The sequence below is a fragment of the Eumetopias jubatus genome, unplaced genomic scaffold (assembly GCF_037043125.1).
Source record: "Eumetopias jubatus isolate StellerSeaLion01/CBP00866 unplaced genomic scaffold, mEumJub1_p1.0 scaffold_16, whole genome shotgun sequence".
NCBI classification, from domain to species: domain Eukaryota; kingdom Metazoa; phylum Chordata; class Mammalia; order Carnivora; family Otariidae; genus Eumetopias; species Eumetopias jubatus.
The window spans coordinates 84939472-84959955 of NW_028274822.1; the positions used below are offsets into that span (position 1 = coordinate 84939472).

A 20484-nucleotide genomic window follows, 5' to 3' on the forward strand; every position below is an offset into this window, starting at 1 on the left:
GGATGTGAAACCCATGGTGTGGTGCTGGCACTTTCCATTCATGAGTCTGGAGTGGGCAGAGCTCACAGGGGGACCGAGGAGTCCATGTACAGGCTTCGCTCAGCACAAGTTTGTTGAGCATCTGTGGGGGGCACGGTGGTGCCTTGTTTGTGTGTAACTGACATCCCAGTCAGGTGATGTGGGTGGGGATGGGATTTATCCTGAGGGCAGTGGGAAGTGAGTGACAAGTTCTATTTCGCTTTTTTCAAAGGCTCATCCAAGCTGCTGTGTGAGAAACGAGCTGTAGAGGGAGCCAGAGGGGAGGCTACTGGAACTCTCTGAGCGGCGATGCTGGGATCAGGGAGGCGGCTGAAGGGCAGAGAGTGCTCAGATTCAAGAGGTAGACAGGAAGAACTGATGGGGTGTGGTGTCCTAGCTTGAACAGTGTTCCCTGAAATTCATGTCCATCCAGAACTTTGGAACTTGACCTTATTTAGAAGGTCAGGGTCTTTGCAGAAGGAATCAAGTTAAGATGAGGTCAACTGGATTGGGGTTCACTAATCCAATGACTGGTGTCCTTTTAAGAAGAGGAGACGGCACACAGAGACACACAGAGAAGTCCCTGTGAAGACGGAGGCAGAGACTCATGTGATGCGTCTACCATCAAGGATGGCCAGCCACCACCGGAGGTAGGACAGGGGACTGGAACAGGTTCTCCCTCGGAGTCTCCAGAAGGAACCGACCCTGCCAGCACTTTGATTTTGGACTTCTGGCCTCCAGAACTGAAAGAATAAATTTCGATGGTTTCAAACTACCTAGTTTGTGGTAATTTGGTATGGCAGCCCCAGAAAACAAATACACCATGCTCTGGAGGACACAAGTCCAAAGTCCGCCAACAGAGCTGTGCTTTCTCCATCTGCTCCACGCCTTCCTCCCCGCTTCTGGTGTTACTGGCAATCCTTGGCGTTCCTTGGCCATTGTTTCTTGGCTTTGGCTCTGTTATCACATGGACTTCTCCTCTGTATGTCTCTCTCCTCTTCTTATAAGGACACCAGCATACTGAATTAGGGTCCACCTGATGACCTCTTCTTAACTTGATTACATCTGCAAAGAGCCTCTTTCTAAATGAGGGTACCAGAGGTTAGGACCTCCACATATCTTTCTGGGGCCCACAATTCAAACCATAACATGTGATAACTGACTGGATACCAACTGTGAGAGAGGCAGGACTGAGGAGGTGCCAAGACTCCAAGTCCCATAGGAACGAAGTCCTCACTCAAGTCTAACCTACTTCTCTCCTGCTGCACCCATCACACCCGGCATCCAGAGAATAAGCCCACTGTGTAAGACAAAGCAGCAGGTCCTGGGCTCTCACTCTACTGCATTTTTATCCTCTGCAACTACTGAGGCAGTGGGTCGAGTAGGGTCCCTGCTCTGAAAAGTATACAGCAATGATGGTCTCTTACTTCCCCGGGCATTTTCTACCCTTTATTTCCTCCCTGCTGGTGCATAGTGGGAATTCTTAGCCTTTACGGTATGTGGGGAACTCATTTCTTCCCACCTCCCCTATCTGGGAGAAACTCACGGAGCCCTGAGCTATATTGCTGGGGGCTGAGTTAGGGAGGAAAAAAATGACTAGCATCCAGACGACTGGAAGATTTGCCAAATCACACATAGGTAAAATGCTCGGCCGTGGCAGCTGGCAAATCCAAGGGTTTCCCGCTTACTCTGTCCAACAGCACTATTCGATCCATCAGCTGTCACTGGCTGCTCTTACAAACACAAATTGAAAGAGAGAGAAGTGACAAGAGATCTTTAAAATGTTTGGAAGAGGTTTCTCAGAGGGCCTGACAGTCACGGGGAACTGGGGGGACACCTTGCTTTCGTTCCTCAGTCTTCCGTTTCCCCTTGGGGCCCTCCTCTGGCCTTTTACATAGTAGGTGCTCAGTAAATGTGGGTTGTGTTAAGCTTCTAAGTCTGTGGTCGCTGGTTATAGTAGCAAGAGGAAGTGAATACAGTCCCTAATGCTGTCACTTATTCACCAGTACATTTTTACTGAGTACCTATTATGTGCCAGACACCATTACTTTAGTTGCCAAATATTTTCTGAGCATCTGCTGTGTGCCAGGGAGGTTTCTGGGCCCTGGAGATAGAGCAGTGAATAAGAGGGGATTTCTGCCTTCCTGGAGTTGATACTCTAGAGAGGAGAGATGGATAAAGGACAAATAAACCAATGGGAGTAAGGGGGTAGAGAAGAAAAAGAAGGCAGGGCCAGGGCAGAGAGTGGCCTGATATGTGTGGTGGAGGGAATGGTGCTAATGAAGGCAGGCTGGTCAGGGAAGGCTTCCTTTTTTTTTTTTTTTTTTTTTAAAGATTTTATTTATTTATTTGACAAAGAGAGACACAGTGAGAGAGGGAACACAAGCAGGGGGAGTGGGAGAGGGAGAAGCAGGCTTCCTGTGGAGCAGGGAGCCTGATGAGGGGCTTGATCCCAGGACCCTGGGATCATGACCTGAGCCGAACGCAGACACTTAACCGATTGAGCCACCCAGGCGCCCCAGGGAAGGCTTCTTGAAGGAGGTGACATTTGAACAGAGCCTTGAAGGAGATGAGGGTGCTAGCAGGGGGAGAGAGAGAAAATAATCTAGACACAGGAAGCACCAGGATAAACAGCCCCCACCAGACCAAGAAAGGGTGGCGGACCCTTGTGACCAGCCGCCCCCCACCCCTGCCAGTTACTGTCCCAGAAACAAAACTTAGCTCCATCATCACAACAACTGACCCATTTCACAGATGAGGATGTGGGGCTGAGAGAGGCTGGCAATGTCTGGGGACTTCTGGTGCCAGCTTCACCTCCCTTCCCTGTAGGCTGGTCTGGGTGCTGCCACCACGGGTGGAAGTTGGGTTCAGAGCAGGCTGTGGCCCACTAACCACTCTTTTCCGGCCTTCATTCCCAAAACTCCAGCTACCATCAATCCTGGAGCAGGTGGGGCACCCCTATCTGGGCAAGTAGGGCATGGGGTAGATAAGACCCCCATCCAGTGTCTTGAGCCAAAAGCTCCAGGGAACTGACACTTCTTCATATTCCCCCCACTCACATATGCCAGACACTTTGCATATATTTACATCTCATTTAATCATCAAAACAATCAAATCATGTGAGAGATGGTTGTATCCCCATCTTCCAGAGGAGAGAACTGAGGCCTAGCAAAGGGAAGCCATTTGTTCAAGGCCACCAACCTAGAATAAGGCAGAGCTGAATATGAACTCAGTACAGCCCAAATGCCAGACACTGGCATACTCACTTCACAACTTCTGCTGTATCCACCTGCCCCTAAAAGATTACCAACGTGACATTTGTCCTTATGTGACTCAGTACTTTTTAACTCAGAAATATTTTAAAGGAAAATTTTGTTACATTATTGTAAATAGATAATTGGGATCCTGTATCATAAATAGAAGGTGCTTTAAACCGTAAAAATAAACACAAAGAGGGGCTGCCTGGCTGGCTCAGTTGGAAGAGCGTGTGGCTCTGGATCTCAGGGTCGTGAGTTCAAGCCCCATGTTGGGTGATAACTGATGTTATTAAATTCTAGTTAGACTCTCTTGTTACCTAAGACTGGGAGCCCGAGGCTGGCTCTCCCTTGGCTAAAGGGGGGAGACTCTCAGGTATTCTACAGGTGTTTAAGATGTTCTAGCACCGGACTGAAACTTTATCTAGAAGGAAGCAGAAAGGTGACACCCAGCACGCAATGTATTCAAAGATTTCACTGCTGTGCCACGTACACCGAGGCTGTTCCCCGTGTCAGGTGACCCCACGAAGGGAAGTGCCGGGTCCCACCAAGCCCCCAACCTCCAAAGTGACCCGTGTTCCCACTCTGGTGTCTGGCAAGCCTCCTATCCTGGTGTCGAAGTGACAAAACATCCCTGCATCTCCTCATCTGGAGCCAGGGAGCCTAGGGTTCTGCCGGGGTCAGCACTTCCAGCAGAAACCTTTCAGCTAAGACATGTAGCTGTCCAGAGCCGTGAGCGGGACTCTGCCACTTCACTCCTGTGGCAGACACACAGTTGATATATAGATGAGGGCAGTGGCAGTGGGAATCAAAGGGCTTTGGAGCCAACCTGAATGAAAAAGCCCCAAACAGGGGACCCCAAATCAGAATTGTTGTTTGACTACAACAAATCTTTTGGATTAATTGAGCACGCTGGCAGACACGGAAAATCAAATATGAACCATCTGAGGTGGCAGGTCCTGGCGGGAGTGCAGGGAGGGGGGACATTGTCAGGAAGCGCAGTGCCTTTGTCTTACAGCCATCAACCTGCTCTTTATGCATAAACTGCTTAATAAAATGACTAATTCATTTTGGTTACATTGGATCTAACCCCTTAGAGAATACTGCCAACGGATTTGTAATATTTTAATACCAGAGCAGGCTCTACAAAGGCACTGTCAAAGATGGGTAAAGCATCGTCTATTCCATCTCCCACCACTAGCTGATGCTGTTGGTGTTTTTTCAAAAAGTGTCTATGGGGTTGGTGGAGGGGGGGAGCCGGGGGAGCTAGGAAAAGCTGTCTCATTCCTCCCACTGTGTCCATCTGAAGGAAAGTGGCATTCAGAGCTTTTTTAGGAAAGCTGGAGTCGCGAAGGCTGTCCGAGAGGCTGTTTAGAAACACATATATGCAGAAGTATGCGTGCGCCCCTCCAAAATATCTTTGAGACAGAAGCCTTCTCCCATCTGGGCCCAGGCTCCGGGCGCCTGCATGGGTGGGAGGCTCGGGCTATTGACGGCGGCAGCGAGACTAACTCTGATCCTTTAATCTTAACTTTTCAAGAGCAGATGGGGTGTGGAGCCCTTACACACAGCCGTGAGCCATGTGTCCGCCCACCCGCTCTTCCCTCCATTGCCAGGACCGGCTGCTCCAGGGGGTCTTCTGGCTGAAGCATGGGCAGAGGGGCTGGGGAAGGTCTTCCTTCTTGGCAAGGGGTGGTGGTGGTAATGCAACAACACCAACATAGCTGCGGGGACTGTTTACTGAGCACTTACTAGGTGCCAGACACTCAGAGGGCCTTCTATACTCTGCACCATGATTACTCCTCTCCGAGGTACCAGGAGGTAAGTGTACTTTTCCAGACCAGGAAACAGGCTGAGAGGCAGAACCAGCTACTCAGGGTCACCCAGAACCTGGATTCAAAGCCATGTCCGTTATTATACAAAAAAGTTCCCATATACGGAGTTTCACGGGACATGCCAGGCAGGCAGCAACAGTGTGTTTTGCTTCACATTGTGCTCCTGGTGGTGAGTGGAGTGTCCAGCGAACAGTATTTGTCTAATGAATTGCATGGGGCTGCTACTCTATATCAGGCACCATGCTCAATGTTCTCCACTCTCACCGAATCCACCCAACTGGCCTATAATTAGCTAAGATCACTATCCATATTTTGTAATGGGGAAACTGAGGAGCAGAAAAGCAAAGAATGGTAAGGGAAGCAGAGTGGCAGGACAGGGATTGGCCCTGCTCTGTAGGAGGCCCTCTGGCCTGGGGTCCTGCTAGTGCTCATCCTGATATCACTCTGCTCCCTGAATTTGGAGGCTTGAGCTGGGAGAACGAGGAGTTCTTAGCTAGGGGGGTTCACTTGTTCCTCTTCTGGGTAACACACCTGCATTTCAGCAAAGGGCTCATCCTCTTAGTTTAGAACCTCTCAACCTACTGGCAACAAAGACCCTTAGCTGTTTGTCACTCTTTTTGGAGGCCAAACATCCAATGGTTTTGTCCAAATCCTTTCACTTTTTAAATTGAACCTGCGTATAGTTTAGGAGCCAGGGGTCAAGATTCAGACTCTATTGCCTCTCTGCTGTGTGACCTCGGGCAAGTGACTTGATCTCTCCTAGCCTACATTTTATCAGCTGCACAGTAGGATAGCTTATCTACTGTTAAGGGGGCTGTGGGGATCAAGAACTTATTTCTGTAAGGGGCTGCATGCACTGCCTGACAGCACCCCACAAACAGCTCCGCAAGGATAGTAGCTTATGCGTAGAACCACATTCAAAGCCTGACTTCTCTGAGGCGCCTCCTTTGGCTGTCTAGCCTCGGAGCCCTTTTTCTGCTGGGTGTTCTGGCCATCTGACTTTGGGTCATGTTGTCCCTGACAGACTCCGAGTCTCTGAGGGCAGAGGAAGGCTCAGGCTTGAGTTCCCACAGGGCTCAGCTCTAGTAGGTGCTCAGAATGAACTGATGAAAAGCCACAGTTGACATGCCTGGCTTTCCTTCTGAAAGGGAACAGCCGTGCATTGAGCACCTACTGGGTACCAGCATCATGCCAGATGCTTTCATTTCACCTTCCTCCAGTCCTTAGTTACCAGGAGTAGTGAATGTTAGACTGGCGGCCACGGGGGCGAGAGCACTTCTGGCAGGGGAGACGGTGGTGTAATGCCTTCTAAAGTTAACTACCATCTTTGGGAAAATCTGGCCTTGTTCCCTACAGGATCAAGTGAGCAGAGGCATATTCAGGGAGAAAGGGAAGGAAGTGAGAGCAAACAGAAACAAGAGTTTCTCATACTAAAATCCATATTTCCTGTATTTGGGAAGGTGGCTTATCCACTAGATGGCGGTAGAACTAGTCATTTGGGACAAAAGCAAAGCTAAATTCTTAATCTCCCTCACTACACTTCCATCAAAGATTCATTATTTTTAAAAATTAAGGTCACAAAAGTACTAAAAAACCCCTATAACTTTCAAGCAAGAAGGGGTTTTTAAAAATATGACATGAAATCCAGAAGCCATAAAAGCAAAGGTTTGGTAAGAATTCCTACTTTCTGCAAATATTTTTTGAATGCCTGCTATGTACCATATACAAGAGACATTATAAACAAAAAGCAAACTAGGGGAGAAGATATGAGACAAGTTTACCAGGACAAAGGCTATTATCTTTAATATACAAAGAGTGTCTACAAATCAGTAAGAAAGTGATCTCTGATATTAAAATGGGCTACAGACACATGAACCAGTGAGTCACAAAAGAATATGAGTGGTTCATAACATATGAAAAGATATTTAGTGTCATAAATGAATGAGTACAAAACAAATCAACAAGGAGAAAAAAAAATTTTTATCCTTTCTGACCACTGATCCTGGGTTTGGGGCCAATGCATGGCTACAATCTATTTTCTTTCCCAAGTTTTCTTCCTTGTCTTCAGAACTACAGCACAGTACGAATAAGCTGCTCATTCCTGAACACCCTAAATGTCCAACGTTGGAGAGGGGGTCCAGCAAATTACAGCACAGCCACACGAGACCATTACACACAATGAACCAAAGTTACTCAGGATTTTTAATCACACAGGGAAATACGTATGCTCATGTTGGGTAAAAGGAAGGATGATTCAAAATGGTACAAGCAGAATGAACCACCGTTTTGAAGAAGTACACAGGGAAAAGATCAGAAAGAAAAACAGTGTTCCCATTGCTTCTCTAATAGGGAGTTCTCTCTCCTTCTTTCTACTTTTCTGTATTTTCTGAAGTTGACAGCATGCATATGTGACTTTTATAATTGGGGAGAAAAAAATTAAAACCCGAAATACCGTAAAGCATTTTCCTATTCCAGACTCAGTAACCCTGTTGCCTAAACTGCTCACCCCACGTCCTTGATAACTGACAGAACCTTGTGAGATCAGCAGCAAACACTTGTGATCCATTTAACTTACACTCTGATGTCAGCTTTGCAATGGGCTGCTGGTTATTAGATCCTGCCAAATGCTTTCACGCCTAGCAGAGTGAATCTTCATGTCAAATAGCGAGCAGCTTCTATTATTATCCCTCTGCTAAAGACATAGAAATCAGAGCTCAGAGAGGTTCGGGCCCCTGCCCAAGGTCACACAGCTCAAAACCACCAAACAGAGTCCTACCCCGCTGTGTCTGACTCTGCAGCTCGAGCACCTAAGCTGACCAGCTTTGCCTCCTGAAAGAAGAAGCAGGGAGAGAAACGCCTGTCAGGAGTTGCCGTCTCCTGCATTGGATTTTTAACAACCAAAGTAAAGCAGAAAAAAACCATTCTGGGGGCACTCACCTCTCTCTTCTTATCTCTTCAGCAGTTCTCCTCTGTCTGCTCTCTTGCTTGCTCTCTCCTTGTTTCCTTTTTTTTCATTTTTTCTTTCTTTCCTTCAACGCCCCCCCCCCCCCCGCCACCTTTTTACTTTTAACTAATCACTCAGTTAACAAGTTAGCTTTGTGAGGCTCGGGTCGGTACCTAGTGACTGCGAGTGCGAGAAAGAAATCAGCCGCCACCGATACAGAAGTCAGAAAGGTTTAAATCAAATCATCCTCCACAACAATGACATTAATTATGCTTTTAACACGTTTTACTGCTTTTTTTCTCACTTCACGCCACATCTGTGTGAACAATATCCAAAAGATTTACGGTTTTCTTTCGTAATTACAGACATACAGGCTGCACACTTATCAAAATACTTGCTGAGCCATCACACCATATCGCACTCTCTGCCAAAGATTTGTGTTGGCAGCAGTCATTCAAAACAAAAATGTTGAATCAGGACTTGTGTGGCTTTGGAGGGGGGTGGAAAGTATTTCGACAAATAATTTGCCTGTCAAGAAATATAAAAACAGGAGAGTGTGCATCCTGGCAAATTTTCCAGGAGTGTTATTTTTCTGGAGGGGGTTGGAGCAGTGTTGTGTGTGTGTGTGTGTGTGTGTGTGTGTGTGTGTTGGAGGGGGGAGGGGACAGTGCGCAGGGAAGCTCCGAGCACCAAAACCACATCTGACATTTGGTTCTTGTGTCTGAGGATAAAATTTAATGAGAACAAAAATATGTCTTCCTAATTCCCCTAAGAAATCATTAAAACATTTTGTTATTCTTAAATGTCTTGAAAATGAATTAGAGCCCCTAAAGGGGCCGTTCAAACGGTATGTCTCCATCAGTTAAGGCTCCTTGTTCTCCAACTCAGTGACAGCTAGGGACATACATCTCCCCCGCCTCTCCATTTCTGGGGAGCAGGGTTGCGAAATCAGAAGCATGGAGTCAGCACCAGACTTGGAACAACCCCTTTGGAGGGAGGGGCTGGAGGGCATGAGAACCTTCTGGAAAGCTCTGCACCGGTCTTGAGAACTCTCACAGTCCCTGGCTGGCACTCTGGCCCTGTGACTGTGTTATCTATCCTATCTCCACAAAGATGAAGGTTTCACGGTGAACCCCAGAATTAATGACTCTTTTCTAAGCAGGGGCCGTAGCCTCTCCTCATGCTTAAGTACTAGACTTGCCGGCGCTCCCCTAGGTTTGCCATGAGCAATGATTATCCAAGGGATGATCATGGTCACCTCTGCCACCAGAATGCAAGCTCCCTGAGGGCTGGACCCGTGTCTGCATTTGCAGGCTCATGGCTAGGTTCTGAGGGTCTAGTAAGTGCCAGGCACACGGCAGGCACTTAATAAATGTTATCTGAGTAAATAAACATGTGACAGGCAGAGGGCTCTAGTTGAAAGAGCACCTTTTCATTCAAATAACCCTTTCCCCCATTTCTGCATCTGAGTCTTATTTCTCATTCATTCAACAATTATTAGGTGCTTACTGTGTACCAGGTTCTGGGTATACAAATTCAGTATGATTCAGTCCCAGGCTTAGAGAATTTCACTTCTTGGGAAGCCAGACACATACATGATGATGAGAGTAGCTCAGTCTCCAATTTATACAAGAGGAGGCTGGGGCTCAGGGGGTCAATTAATTCATGTGCCGTCACCCAGCAAGTAAGTGGTCCAGGTGGGATTCCAAACTGAGCCTGGAACCACAAGCCTGTCTCGGTGCTGCCCCCTGGTGCTACAGGGGAGGTATATGGGGTCCAGAGGAGGAGCCTTGTGTGGGGTGTCCTAGGAGACATTTTTGGGGTCTATTGTGGGTCACTCTCCAATGTCATTTGTTGCTGAGCCTGTGGGACTGTAAGGATTGAAAATTGATGGTAAATTAGAGGGTTTATTTTCCCAATTATTTTTTTCCAGATAACTCTGATGAGAGTAGAGATATAAGCAAAGCACCTGCCAGGAACAGGGCTTCTCAGCCACATGCCTGGTGTGGTCTTCACTGAGCGTGACAATGGCCGGGGCTGCATACATGGCTGTCTCAGCCTCATGCCCCAGGGCCATGTCCTCATGGTGGGCACAGAGCCCCAAGGGCTACACTGTCCAACCCCAGCTGTTCTCACTGCTCAAACATCCTCCTTGAGAAGACCACACAGCCTGCTGCCCTCCTGGGAGCGGGAAACTGGACGGTAGGACCAGGGCAAAGAGGGTGGAGTCTGCACACCCCTCTGCAGTGGGCTGAATGGTGGCCCCTGACTATATATCCATGTCCTAATGCGTGGAGCCAGTGAATGTGACCTTATTTGGGAAAAGGGTCTTTGGCAGATGTAATTCAGTTAAGGATCTCTGGAGAAGATCACCCTGGATTATCTGGGTGGGTCCTAAATTCAATGACTAGTGTCCTGATAAGAGAAAAGAGCTGGAGATTTGGGACCCAGACATAGGGAGGAGGGGGCCCTGTGAAGACAGAGGCAAAGACTGGAGTGATGTGGCCACAAGCCAAGAGACACCTGGAGCCACAAGAAGCTGGAAGAGGTTAAGGAAGAACCTTCCCCTAGAGCCTTCAGAGGGAGCACAGCCCTGTGGACACCTTAATTTCGGATTTCTGGCCTCCAGAACTACAAGACAATAAATACCTGTTGCTTGAAGTCCCCTAGTTCGTGGTAACTTGTTACAGGAGCTCCCCTGGGTAGCCAAGTTGTGACACAGTGCAGCCACTCTGGACGTATTTGTTGAGCTTGCGGAGACCTGAACCCCACTGCTCCTGGCTGTGAGACCTCAGGCGTCACACTCAACCTCTGGGTACCCCCGTGAAGGGAGCTGGTTGGCCTGTTCCCCTGGGGCTGTAACATGCAGGGGGTAGAACAACCTCTATACCAGGCGAGTGCTTTTCAAACTTTGACATGCTCACAGAGCTTGGGGAGCTTGCCTTTTCCCATTTCTGGTGGCCTCAAGTGTTCTTTGGCTTGTGGCCACATCACTCCAACCTGTGTCTGTCTTCACAAGGCCTTCTTCCCTGTATTTCTCTGTGTTCTCTCTTCCTCTTACAAGGACACTTGTCATTGGATTTAGGACCCACCCTGTATCCAGATGGTCTCATCTCGAGGTCCTTAACTAATCACATCTGCAAAGATCCTGCTTCTAAAGAGTATCAGACTCCAAGGTTCGGGGTAGACATGAATTTTGGGAAGACACTATTCAAGCCACTCTAGTTGTCCAAGACAGATGGAATGAGGGACTTTCCCACCCACAAACACAAAGATCCTGGAAACGACCTCGACATCGAGTAGAAATGACTTTGCCTTCTCCATGACTTGACTTAGTTGGGATTTCATTTTCTTTTTCATAAACTCCCAGCCCCAGTCACCAGATAGCACTGATTCCTGCAGCTGTGTGGAAGGCCCCGGAAAGGACTGGGAGGGAGTTGGCACAGAGGGTCCCCTCCCAGCCCCACCATTGTAAGCAAATCACTTACAGCCCTCTGGGCTCCCTGTTCTGAGTCAAGAAATGAGAAGGTGGCAGAGGAGGGGCCATTTTGGAAATGGGAAACTTTTTTACAGAGGCGCATCTACATATCTTAGGGGTACAGGTGAATGTTTTCAAACTACTCACAGTTCTGTAATCCACACCAAGATCAAGAAATAGCATCTATGGCCCCCAGAGACCCCTTCTGGGAACTATCGCCCCCTCCAAAAGAAACCACTCTCTTGACTTCTAAGAGCACAGGTTAACTTTTTTTTTTTTTAGTTGAGGTGAAATTCTTAGAACATGTAATTTACCACTTTAAAGTGAATAGTTCAGTGGGATCTGGCACATTCATGAAGTTGCACAACCCCCACCCCCATCTAGTTTCAGAGCATTTTTATCCCCCCAAAAGGAGACCCCACACCCATTAGCAGTCACCACCCCCCCCACCACCAATCTGATATCTGTCTCTTTTAGATTTGCCTATTTTGGACATTCCATATAAGTGGAGTCTTAGCTTATGTGACCTTTGTGTCTGGCTTCTTTCACTCAGCATCATGTTTGTGAGGCTCATCCATGTTGTAGCAGGTGTCAAAGCTTCACTCCTTTTTATGGCTGAATCATAATTCCATTGTACCACATTTTATTTACCTATTCATCCACTGATGGTCATTTGGGTTGTTTCCCCCTTTTGGGCACTGTGAATAGTGCCGACAGATTAATTTTTGTCTGTCTTCATATTTTATGTAAAGAGAGTCATATAAGTATGTGTTCTTTTGGGTTGAGGTTGGCTGTGCCATGTTGGGGAAACATTTGAGATCTTTCCTCCAGCGTCCTCAGCAGGCAGAGAGCACTGGGCACCATCTGTCCTTTGCAGCAATGGGATGAGGGTTCTGGCAGGCAAGACACTCAGCTCCCCAAGAAGGTCCAGGTGGGAGATCCTTCCAGGAGCCCCCCAAAGCTTCCTGGCTAACACTGGAAGGTGGTGGGGGAAGATGGCGGGACTGTGTGGGGACATGTCACACCAGACTGGGTGTGGACCCTCTCACCACCCCCCACAACAACCCTCACCTGTGGAGGGCCCAGCCTTCCCCAGGATCCTTGGCTTGTCCCTAGATCCCATTATGGGGAGGTCCCTGTGTAACGACCTAATGGCTGGTTCTTCCTTGACATTAATTATCCAATTATGGAACCCAAATGTATCTTACCTGGTGCTTCAATCAATTGCTTGTAAACACTCAGGAAAGCTGCCTCAGCCTCCTGACTTCTCTTACTAAGGGCCACCACCTTTGGAAACAAGAGAGAGAGTCATGTGTAACCATGGCATCTGCGTCTACAAGGAAATATGATCATTTTCTACATGTGCAAACATGGGATGGGGGAGGGGGAGGGGAAATGAAGGTCAAACGTATGGAGTTAGAAAGTCCAGGTTCAAATCCTGGCTCCACTGCATTCCAGCTGTGTGACCTTGGGCACGTCATTGGCCCTCTCTGATCTAACTAAGGTTTCCCTCATCTGGAAAATGGGGGAAAAACAGAACCTACCTCCTGAGCCTCTTCTGGGGACTGAAGGATGCTGCACGTAAGTACTTAGCACAGGGCCTGGCACAGAGTAGGTTGTTAACAGCTATTATTGTTGTTGTTATGAAAGGGTCATGCTGGAGATCCAGATATGACACATGTTCTGGGGGAAAGTGGGACACATCTGGGGAATATTTCTTGTCACTGAAAATTACAGAGAAATTGTTAAAGCTCTCGTGAGATGTCAAACAGCTCAACAAATGCTTCCTGACTGATGAAAACACAAATGGCTGGATAATCCCATGGTGAAGAGCTACCTTCATGCATTTGTTCCCTTCCTCACAGACTTTCATTCTGCCAGTGACGTTCATTAAGATGATGTTCCTCAAGTGAAGTTCCTCAAGACATTTCTGGGGCTCAGCACCATCTCATCCCTCTCTGCCCCTGGCTATGAATTCCAAGCTCTGGCCTCATAGCTCCCTTGGTGCTGGCTCTTGGTAGCCAGTCCCCCTGGCATCGTCCTGGGCCTCCCCAGCACATGGCTGGCACGAGCTCCTGGTACCCACAGGCCACCGTCCCTACATCCTCGAGAACACCCTAGATGGAGTATCTTCCTTTGCACTGGAACATCTTTATTCTCCCTGACACTGATATACCTCTCCCTTTGGTGCCAACTTCAACGATGGATCTATGGGGAATATCTACCTGTCAATCTCTCTCTTTCGGAGGTGGGCTCTTCTTAAACCAATCCCAGTGATGCCACTTGGAGGAGTGTCTGTTATCAAGTTCCTTCCCTTGACGTGAGCTCTGTGAGTGCACTGTCTGGTGCACAGAAAGTGCTCAACACAGTTTGTTGAATCAGCAAATCTAAGAGAGTTGCCCCCACTTTAAGTCCTGTTTGTGATATCATTTTGGAGAAATGACAGGGGCCAATTCTGAGACAGTCCATTCATAGAAGTGGCCAACTAAGGCACAAGCCTTGGAGCCAGGCCACCTCTGTTCAAATCCCAGCTCCACCACTTACTATCTTTGTGTCCTTGAGCAGACAGGTCACGGCAATCCCTGTGCCTCTACTTCCCTCTCTGTAAAATAGGAATAGTAACACCACACCCTCCCTTGCTGGAGGATCAGATGATTTAACACATGTAAAGCGCTTTGTAAAACTCACGGGATACATTAAGCCCCATATATGTCACCTCTTGGTATGACCGACCCCTTCCTTCTTGCCTGTTATGGGGACAGGCTCTGTCCAGTGTTGGGTGATAAACCCCAGCTGTGCTTATCTGGTGTCCTACAAAGACCACCTGAGAAAGGCCCTGCCTCCACACCTAGTAGCACACACTGAGAAGAGGAATTTGAAAACCACAGTGGTTCCTGTAAGGCCTCCAATATGGCAGCCGCAAATCACAGGTGGCTACTGAGCGCTTGAAATGTGGCAAGCACAAATTGAGATGGGCTGTGAGTGCAAAATACACACAAGGTTTCAAAGACTTAGCACGAGAAAAAGAATGGACAATAGCTCATCAGCATTTTTTATATCGATTACATGGTAAAGTGATTATTACATCTTGGATATGCTGGGTCAAATAAAATCTCTTATTAAAATTCATTTCACCTGTTTCCTTTTACTTGTTTTTCTTTTTTTTTTAAGATTTAATTTATTTATTCATGAGAGACACAGAGAGAGAGAGAGAGAGGCAGAGGGAGAAGCAAGCTCCCCACTGAGCAGGGAGCCTGATGTGGGACTCGATCCCAGAACCCTGGGATCATGACCTGAGCCACCGAGGCGCCCATCCCTTCAACTTGTTTTTCAGTGTACGTACTACAACCTGTAAAAGTACATCCATGGATCACATTATATTTCTATTGGACAGCACAGCTTGAAGGTTTTACAAGGTCCACAGAGAATTCGTTATTTAAGAGACGTGGGGGAAATGTATGGTTACGTTGAGCAAATGATTTTAAAAAGATCAGTTACAAAAATTCCTTAAGCTCTCTTGTTATTCTGAGAACAGTCTCTGGTCTTTTAAATTCCAGAGGGAATGACAGTCTCTCATTCATTTAACAAAAATTTCCTGAGCACCTGCTATGTGCTAAGCACTGTGGGCTGAGAACTCATGGATGGATTATGCAGACTCGAGCCCTGCCGTCATGGGACTCACAGTCCAGTGGGGAGACTGGTATCAAAGCAGATTCTCCAGGTAACTCATTAATTACAAGTGCTAAATGCTTTGAAGGAAAAGTTCAAGGGGGCCTTGAAAGTGTGTAAGTGGGGAGAAGCTGACCTAGTTTGGTGGATGAAACATTAGGAATTGTCTCCTGGAGATAGGAAACCCACAATGGCGAACATAAAGAATGTTCTAGAATCTAGGAAAGGGAAAAACCACCAAGTGCAGGTAGATTTTTGATCTTGCTGAGATGGACAAGACACAGTGCCTGTTCTGGGGACTCAGAGCTGAGTGGGAGATACAGCTATGCCCAAGAGGAACCACAACATGGGAGGAGGTGATGCAAACACTAGAGTATTTACAGTAATGTGAGGGGGGAGCAATTAATTCAGAGTTTGGGGGGGCATCCTTGATGGGCCAATAATAATAATAATAACATATATAATATTTAGCATTTATCATGTCCCATATGCTCTTACTATCCATGATCATCTCTCTCCATGGATACACCAATCACTAAAGGTAGCTGCTGTCATTATCCCGATTATACAGATGAGGAAACTGAGACTCGATGACACTGAATAACTTGCCAAAGGTCACCCAGTCAGTAAATGGCAGAGTGGGATTCATCCTAGGTCTGGGGTTCCAACTCCTGCTCTGATCCAGATGCTGGCCCCTTTCTCCTGGAGAGAAAAACCATCCCAGTCAATGGGGACAGTCGCTTGGACCCCACGTGCTGCCTCATGACATCATCCATGGCTGTACCAGGTCACAGGCTGCTGTGCTGCTGATCTGGAGCCCAAGAAAAGCCATGAGAAATGAAAGCAATTCATCTCCTGAGCCTTAGATGGAAAATTATCAAAGATCAGCCAGCAAAGTCTGAATGTTCCACTTTACAGTTGTCTATGCTGAGCACGTGTGGTGGATGGGGTTTGGGAAAAGGCATAAGAATGTTCCATTGAGGGCGCCTGTGTGGCTCAGTTGGTTGAGCGGCTGCCTTCGGCTCAGGTCATGATCCCGGGGTCCTGGGATCGAGTCCCGCGTCGGGCTCCCGGCTCGGCGGGGAGCCTGCTTCTCCCTCTGACCTTCTCCCCTCTCATGCTGTTTCTCTCTCGCTCGCTCTCTAATAAATAAATAAAAAATCTTAAAAAAAAAAAAAGAATGTTCCATTGACTTGGGGCGCCTGGGTGGTTCAGTTGGTTAAGCGGCAACTCCTAGTTTCAGCTCAGGTCATGATCTCAATGTCTTGGGATTGAGCCCCGTGACCAGCTCTGCACTCTGTGCAGAGTCTGCTTCGAATTCCCTCTCCTTCCCCCTCTCCCTCCAGCTCACACACACTCTCTCTCAAATAAATAAAATCTTAAAAAAAAAAAAAGGAATGTTCCATTGACTTCTGCAAAGGAACTTTGGGCAGGGGTGGGGCAAATACCAGAAGATTCCTTTGATGTTTCCCTGTCCCTGCCTATAGAACCTTCTGCTTTCTACTCACAGTGCTTATCAATTTGTAAGGGCGTGTTGTTTACCTGTGTGACTGTCTCCTTATGATATCAGTCTGCCCAGCAGAGCTACACTGTCCAATACAGTAGCCACTACCGCATGTGGCCACTGAGCACTTGAAATGTGACTATTCCAAATTCAGATGGGCTGTAAGTGTAAAATACGGGATTTTTAAGTCTCAGGATGAAAAGAGGGTTGTAAAATAGCTCAGTAATTTTTTTTAAAAAAGATTTTATTTATTTGAGAGGGAGAGAGAGAGCACGAGCGGGGGGCGGGGGTGGGAGAGATAGAGGGAGAAGCAGGCTCCCCGCTGAGCAGGGACAGGGAGCCCGACTCGGGACTCGATCACAGGACCCCGGGATCACGACCTGAGCCTAACGCTGACGTTTGACTGACTGAACCACCCAGGCACCCCCATCTCAGTAATTTTTTATACTGATTTTATGTTAAAATGATAACGCTATGGACATATTGGGTTCAGTAAAATATATTACTAAAATTAAATTCACCTGTTTCTTTTTACCTTTTAATGTAGCTATTAGAAAAACTTAAATTACGTATGTGGCTTGCATTGTATTTCTACTGGATAGTGTTGGTCTAAATCAAGGGCTGGCAAACTATGGTCCTTAGGCCGAATCTGGACCTTCATCTGTTTTTGTAAATAAAGTTTTATTGGAATATAGTTGCAGCCATTCTTTTATTTATTGTCTATGGCTGCTTTCATGCTATAATGGCCTAGTTGCATAGTTGTGACAAAGACTCTGACTGTAAAATAAAAAATATCTGGGGTGCCTGGATGGCGCAGTCAGTAGAGCATGTGACTCTTGGTCTCAGGGTCATTGAGCTTGAGCCCCATGTTGGGAGTAAAGATCACTTTAAAATAAAATAAAATAAAATAAGATAAAATAAAATAAAATAAAATAAAATAGGGGTGCCTGGGTGGCTCAATCAGTTAAGCATCTGACTCTTGGTTTTGTCTCAGTCATGCATGATCTCAGGGTCATGAGATGGGGCTCCATGTTGGGCTCCGTACTCAGCGGGGAGTCTGCTTGGGGGTTCTCTCTCCCTCTGCCCCTCCCCCTGCTCACATGCTCTCTCTCTGTCTCTAAAATAAATAAATAAATAAATCTTAAAAATAAAATAAAATAAAATAAAATAAAATAAATATTTATTATCTGGCCCTTTACAGAAAAAGTTTGCTGATCCCTGCTTTTGAGACTCAAATCTAATGGCTGGACAATATTTTCAAAAGCAGAGATCAAAAAACATCCTGTAATGGCTCTCAGTTTTAATCAGTTCAAGTTTAGGGCTTCCCACAGTCAAGATGACTTGAAGACAGGGAGCCATGTGGATGCCCTGCCTTGTTCAATCTTGTTTTAGAACAATGATCCTGTCTGTTTCTAGAAGGCCAGGTCAAAATTCCTAATGGCATTAGAGCCCGATCTGGTGCTGGGCCTAATGTCATTAAGCATCTCTTGGCCTTAGTTTGTTCAACCACCAAGTGGGAAGAATACTCCCTATCTGCCTAAGAAGCTGCTGGGGAGGAATGGGCTAACGTGTGGCAAAGAGTCCCATGGAAGTTGGCAAAAAGCTTTCTAATAAAGCAGTTCATTATTCTTCCAACCACACAGGATGTCTTTTCCAAAGTCTGCAACTTTAGTGCATTTCACCCACATGCCCAGACAGGTGAGCTTGGCACAAATAAAAGGCCATGTGTCTCTGCCTCATGGCTGGGCCCGACCACACAGAAGGGCGGGAGAAAGTGTCCAGAATGACAGATTTGGCTTGTGACAGGCGATCTTTGAAGGCCATCTGGGGAAGGAGGAGGTGGCGGCCAGCTACAGACACCAAGAAGGTCACATCAGAAATAGCTCAGCGTCTGATGGAGCACGCGGCATTTACACCACCCGCCGTAATACGAGGGGTGAAAATGTGTTTGGTCCCCCAAGTATGAAAATAACAGGTGCAGAACCAGTTAAGTCAGGGGAGAGGCAAAATCCTGTTCTAGCCACTTAGCTCTCATCTGTCAAGTGGTTAAAAGTGGCAAATTTGGGGGCCTCCTGAGACTGAGCTTCCATGAGCTGTCCGAGCTAGCGGTGACAATATCCACTGGCTATCGAGAACTTCTCTGTCCAAGCTCTTTACAAAGAATGGTCTGAGCTTCTGGAAACTGAACCTTATTCTGTGCTCAGTGCCTTATCCCTGGATTCTTTCCCAGTTCTCAGATGTGAGCACCGTTATGGCCCCCCATTCTACAGAGGAAGAAACTGAAAGAACCAGTTTGTGGCAGAGGTGGCCCAGAGTCTTCTCATTCCAGGACTCAAGCTTCTAACCAGAAACCACGGCTTCCCAAAGCATTTTGCACGGTCCCCTGGGCATGGAAAGGAGGACCTGTGATGAAGTGTGCACACACTTTCTACATGGATATGTATAGAATATATCAACAAAATGGATGCTTGGACAAGAGCTGCAGGAAAAAGTCCCCTTTAACTCAGCTTAGCCCAATGTTTTCCCAAATGCATTTAGGCCACAGAACTTTTTGCTTCAGAGAATGAACCTGGAAACTAGGGTTCTGTGGAACACACTTTGAGAACAGCTTTCCTTTACCACTGGGTCCTGGGCTCTGGGGAGGGTGGATGTGGTGGTTCTGGGAGACAGGGCTTGGTGTGTCTGATGTGGCGGGATTCTGGAAGAAACTGAACAATGGCCAGTTGAGAGGAAGCGGGTGCTCCGAAGATCTCAGGATCAGGACCTCTGAGGAGGATGCAGAGGAAATGAGATCCGGGGAGAAAAGGAATCAGCTCAGGATGGCAAGGGGTGTGTGGGGCATGCCCTTAAATGCTCTCGGAGGCCTGGTTATCCCTCTGGAGGCCTGGGGTGCAGATCTGAAGGGGTGCGTGGGGAGCAAGGGGGCACGGAGGGCTGCGGTGTTCGTGGTCACTGAGGGGAGCATGGAGAAGGGGGCACGGAGGGCTGCGGTGTTCGTGGTCACTGGGGGGAGCACGGAGAAGGGGGCACGGAGGGCTGCGGTGTTCGTGGTCGCTGAGGGGAGCACGGAGAAGGGGGCATGGAGGGCTGCGGTGTTCGTGGTCACTGGGGGGAGCACGGAGAAGGGGATGATGGAGAGTCAGCATGGAATAAGGGGGTCAGAGTGAAGGGGGAGCATGGAGTGGGGGCACACACCCGCAGGGGAGCAGTAACAGTCAGGGGGTACATGGAGAATAAGGGGGGCAGGGGCATGTGGAGAATGAAGGGCAGGAAGAAACCTAGATGCTATGAATGGGGGAGCAAGTTGCTCACTGTGGGGGCTGCTTAGGGGCTGGGGTGGTTTGGTGCCCAGGTCCAAGGGGGTGCTGGAGGGGGGACTAAAGAACAGATTCGAAAGATGAGGGGCGCCTGGGTGGCTCCATCATTAAGCGTCTGCCTTCGGCTCAGGTCATGATCCCAGGGTCCTGGGATCGAGCCCCGCATCGGGCTCCCTGCTCCGCGGGAAGCCTGCTTCTCCCTCTCCCACCCCCCCTGCTTGTGTTCCCTCTCTCGCTGTGTCTCTCTCTGTCAAATAAATAAATAAAATCTTAAAAAAAAAAAAAGATTTGAAAGATGATTAGGAGATAAATTCCTGATTCCGGACAAGATGGAACTAAAGGTGGGGAGGGCTGTGGGGTACATTTAGCCAAGAGAGAGGAGCAGATGTAGGGGGACACACCCAAGAACAGTCTGTAATCAGCTAAAGATCTTTCTGGCCATTGTGTTGAGAGGGATGGAGCTAT

At 47.7% G+C, this 20484-nt stretch overlaps 1 protein-coding gene and 1 non-coding gene across 4 annotated transcripts in view; one reads left to right on the forward strand and one right to left on the reverse strand.

Annotated features, from left to right (window-relative positions):
* The window catches only part of CUX2 (cut like homeobox 2), a 257950-nt gene that overhangs the window by 44169 nt on the left and 193297 nt on the right, over positions 1 to 20484 (reverse strand). For all 3 annotated transcript variants that reach the window (XM_028116664.1, XM_088019341.1, XM_088019340.1), the window contains exon 4: positions 12738 to 12816. In XM_028116664.1, the coding sequence (XP_027972465.1) occupies positions 12738 to 12816 (79 nt within the window). The remainder of the gene's footprint in view (positions 1 to 12737; positions 12817 to 20484) is intronic.
* On the forward strand, positions 3479 to 3551 carry TRNAQ-CUG (transfer RNA glutamine (anticodon CUG)). Its single transcript has one exon. It is a non-coding gene; the product is annotated as a tRNA-Gln (tRNA).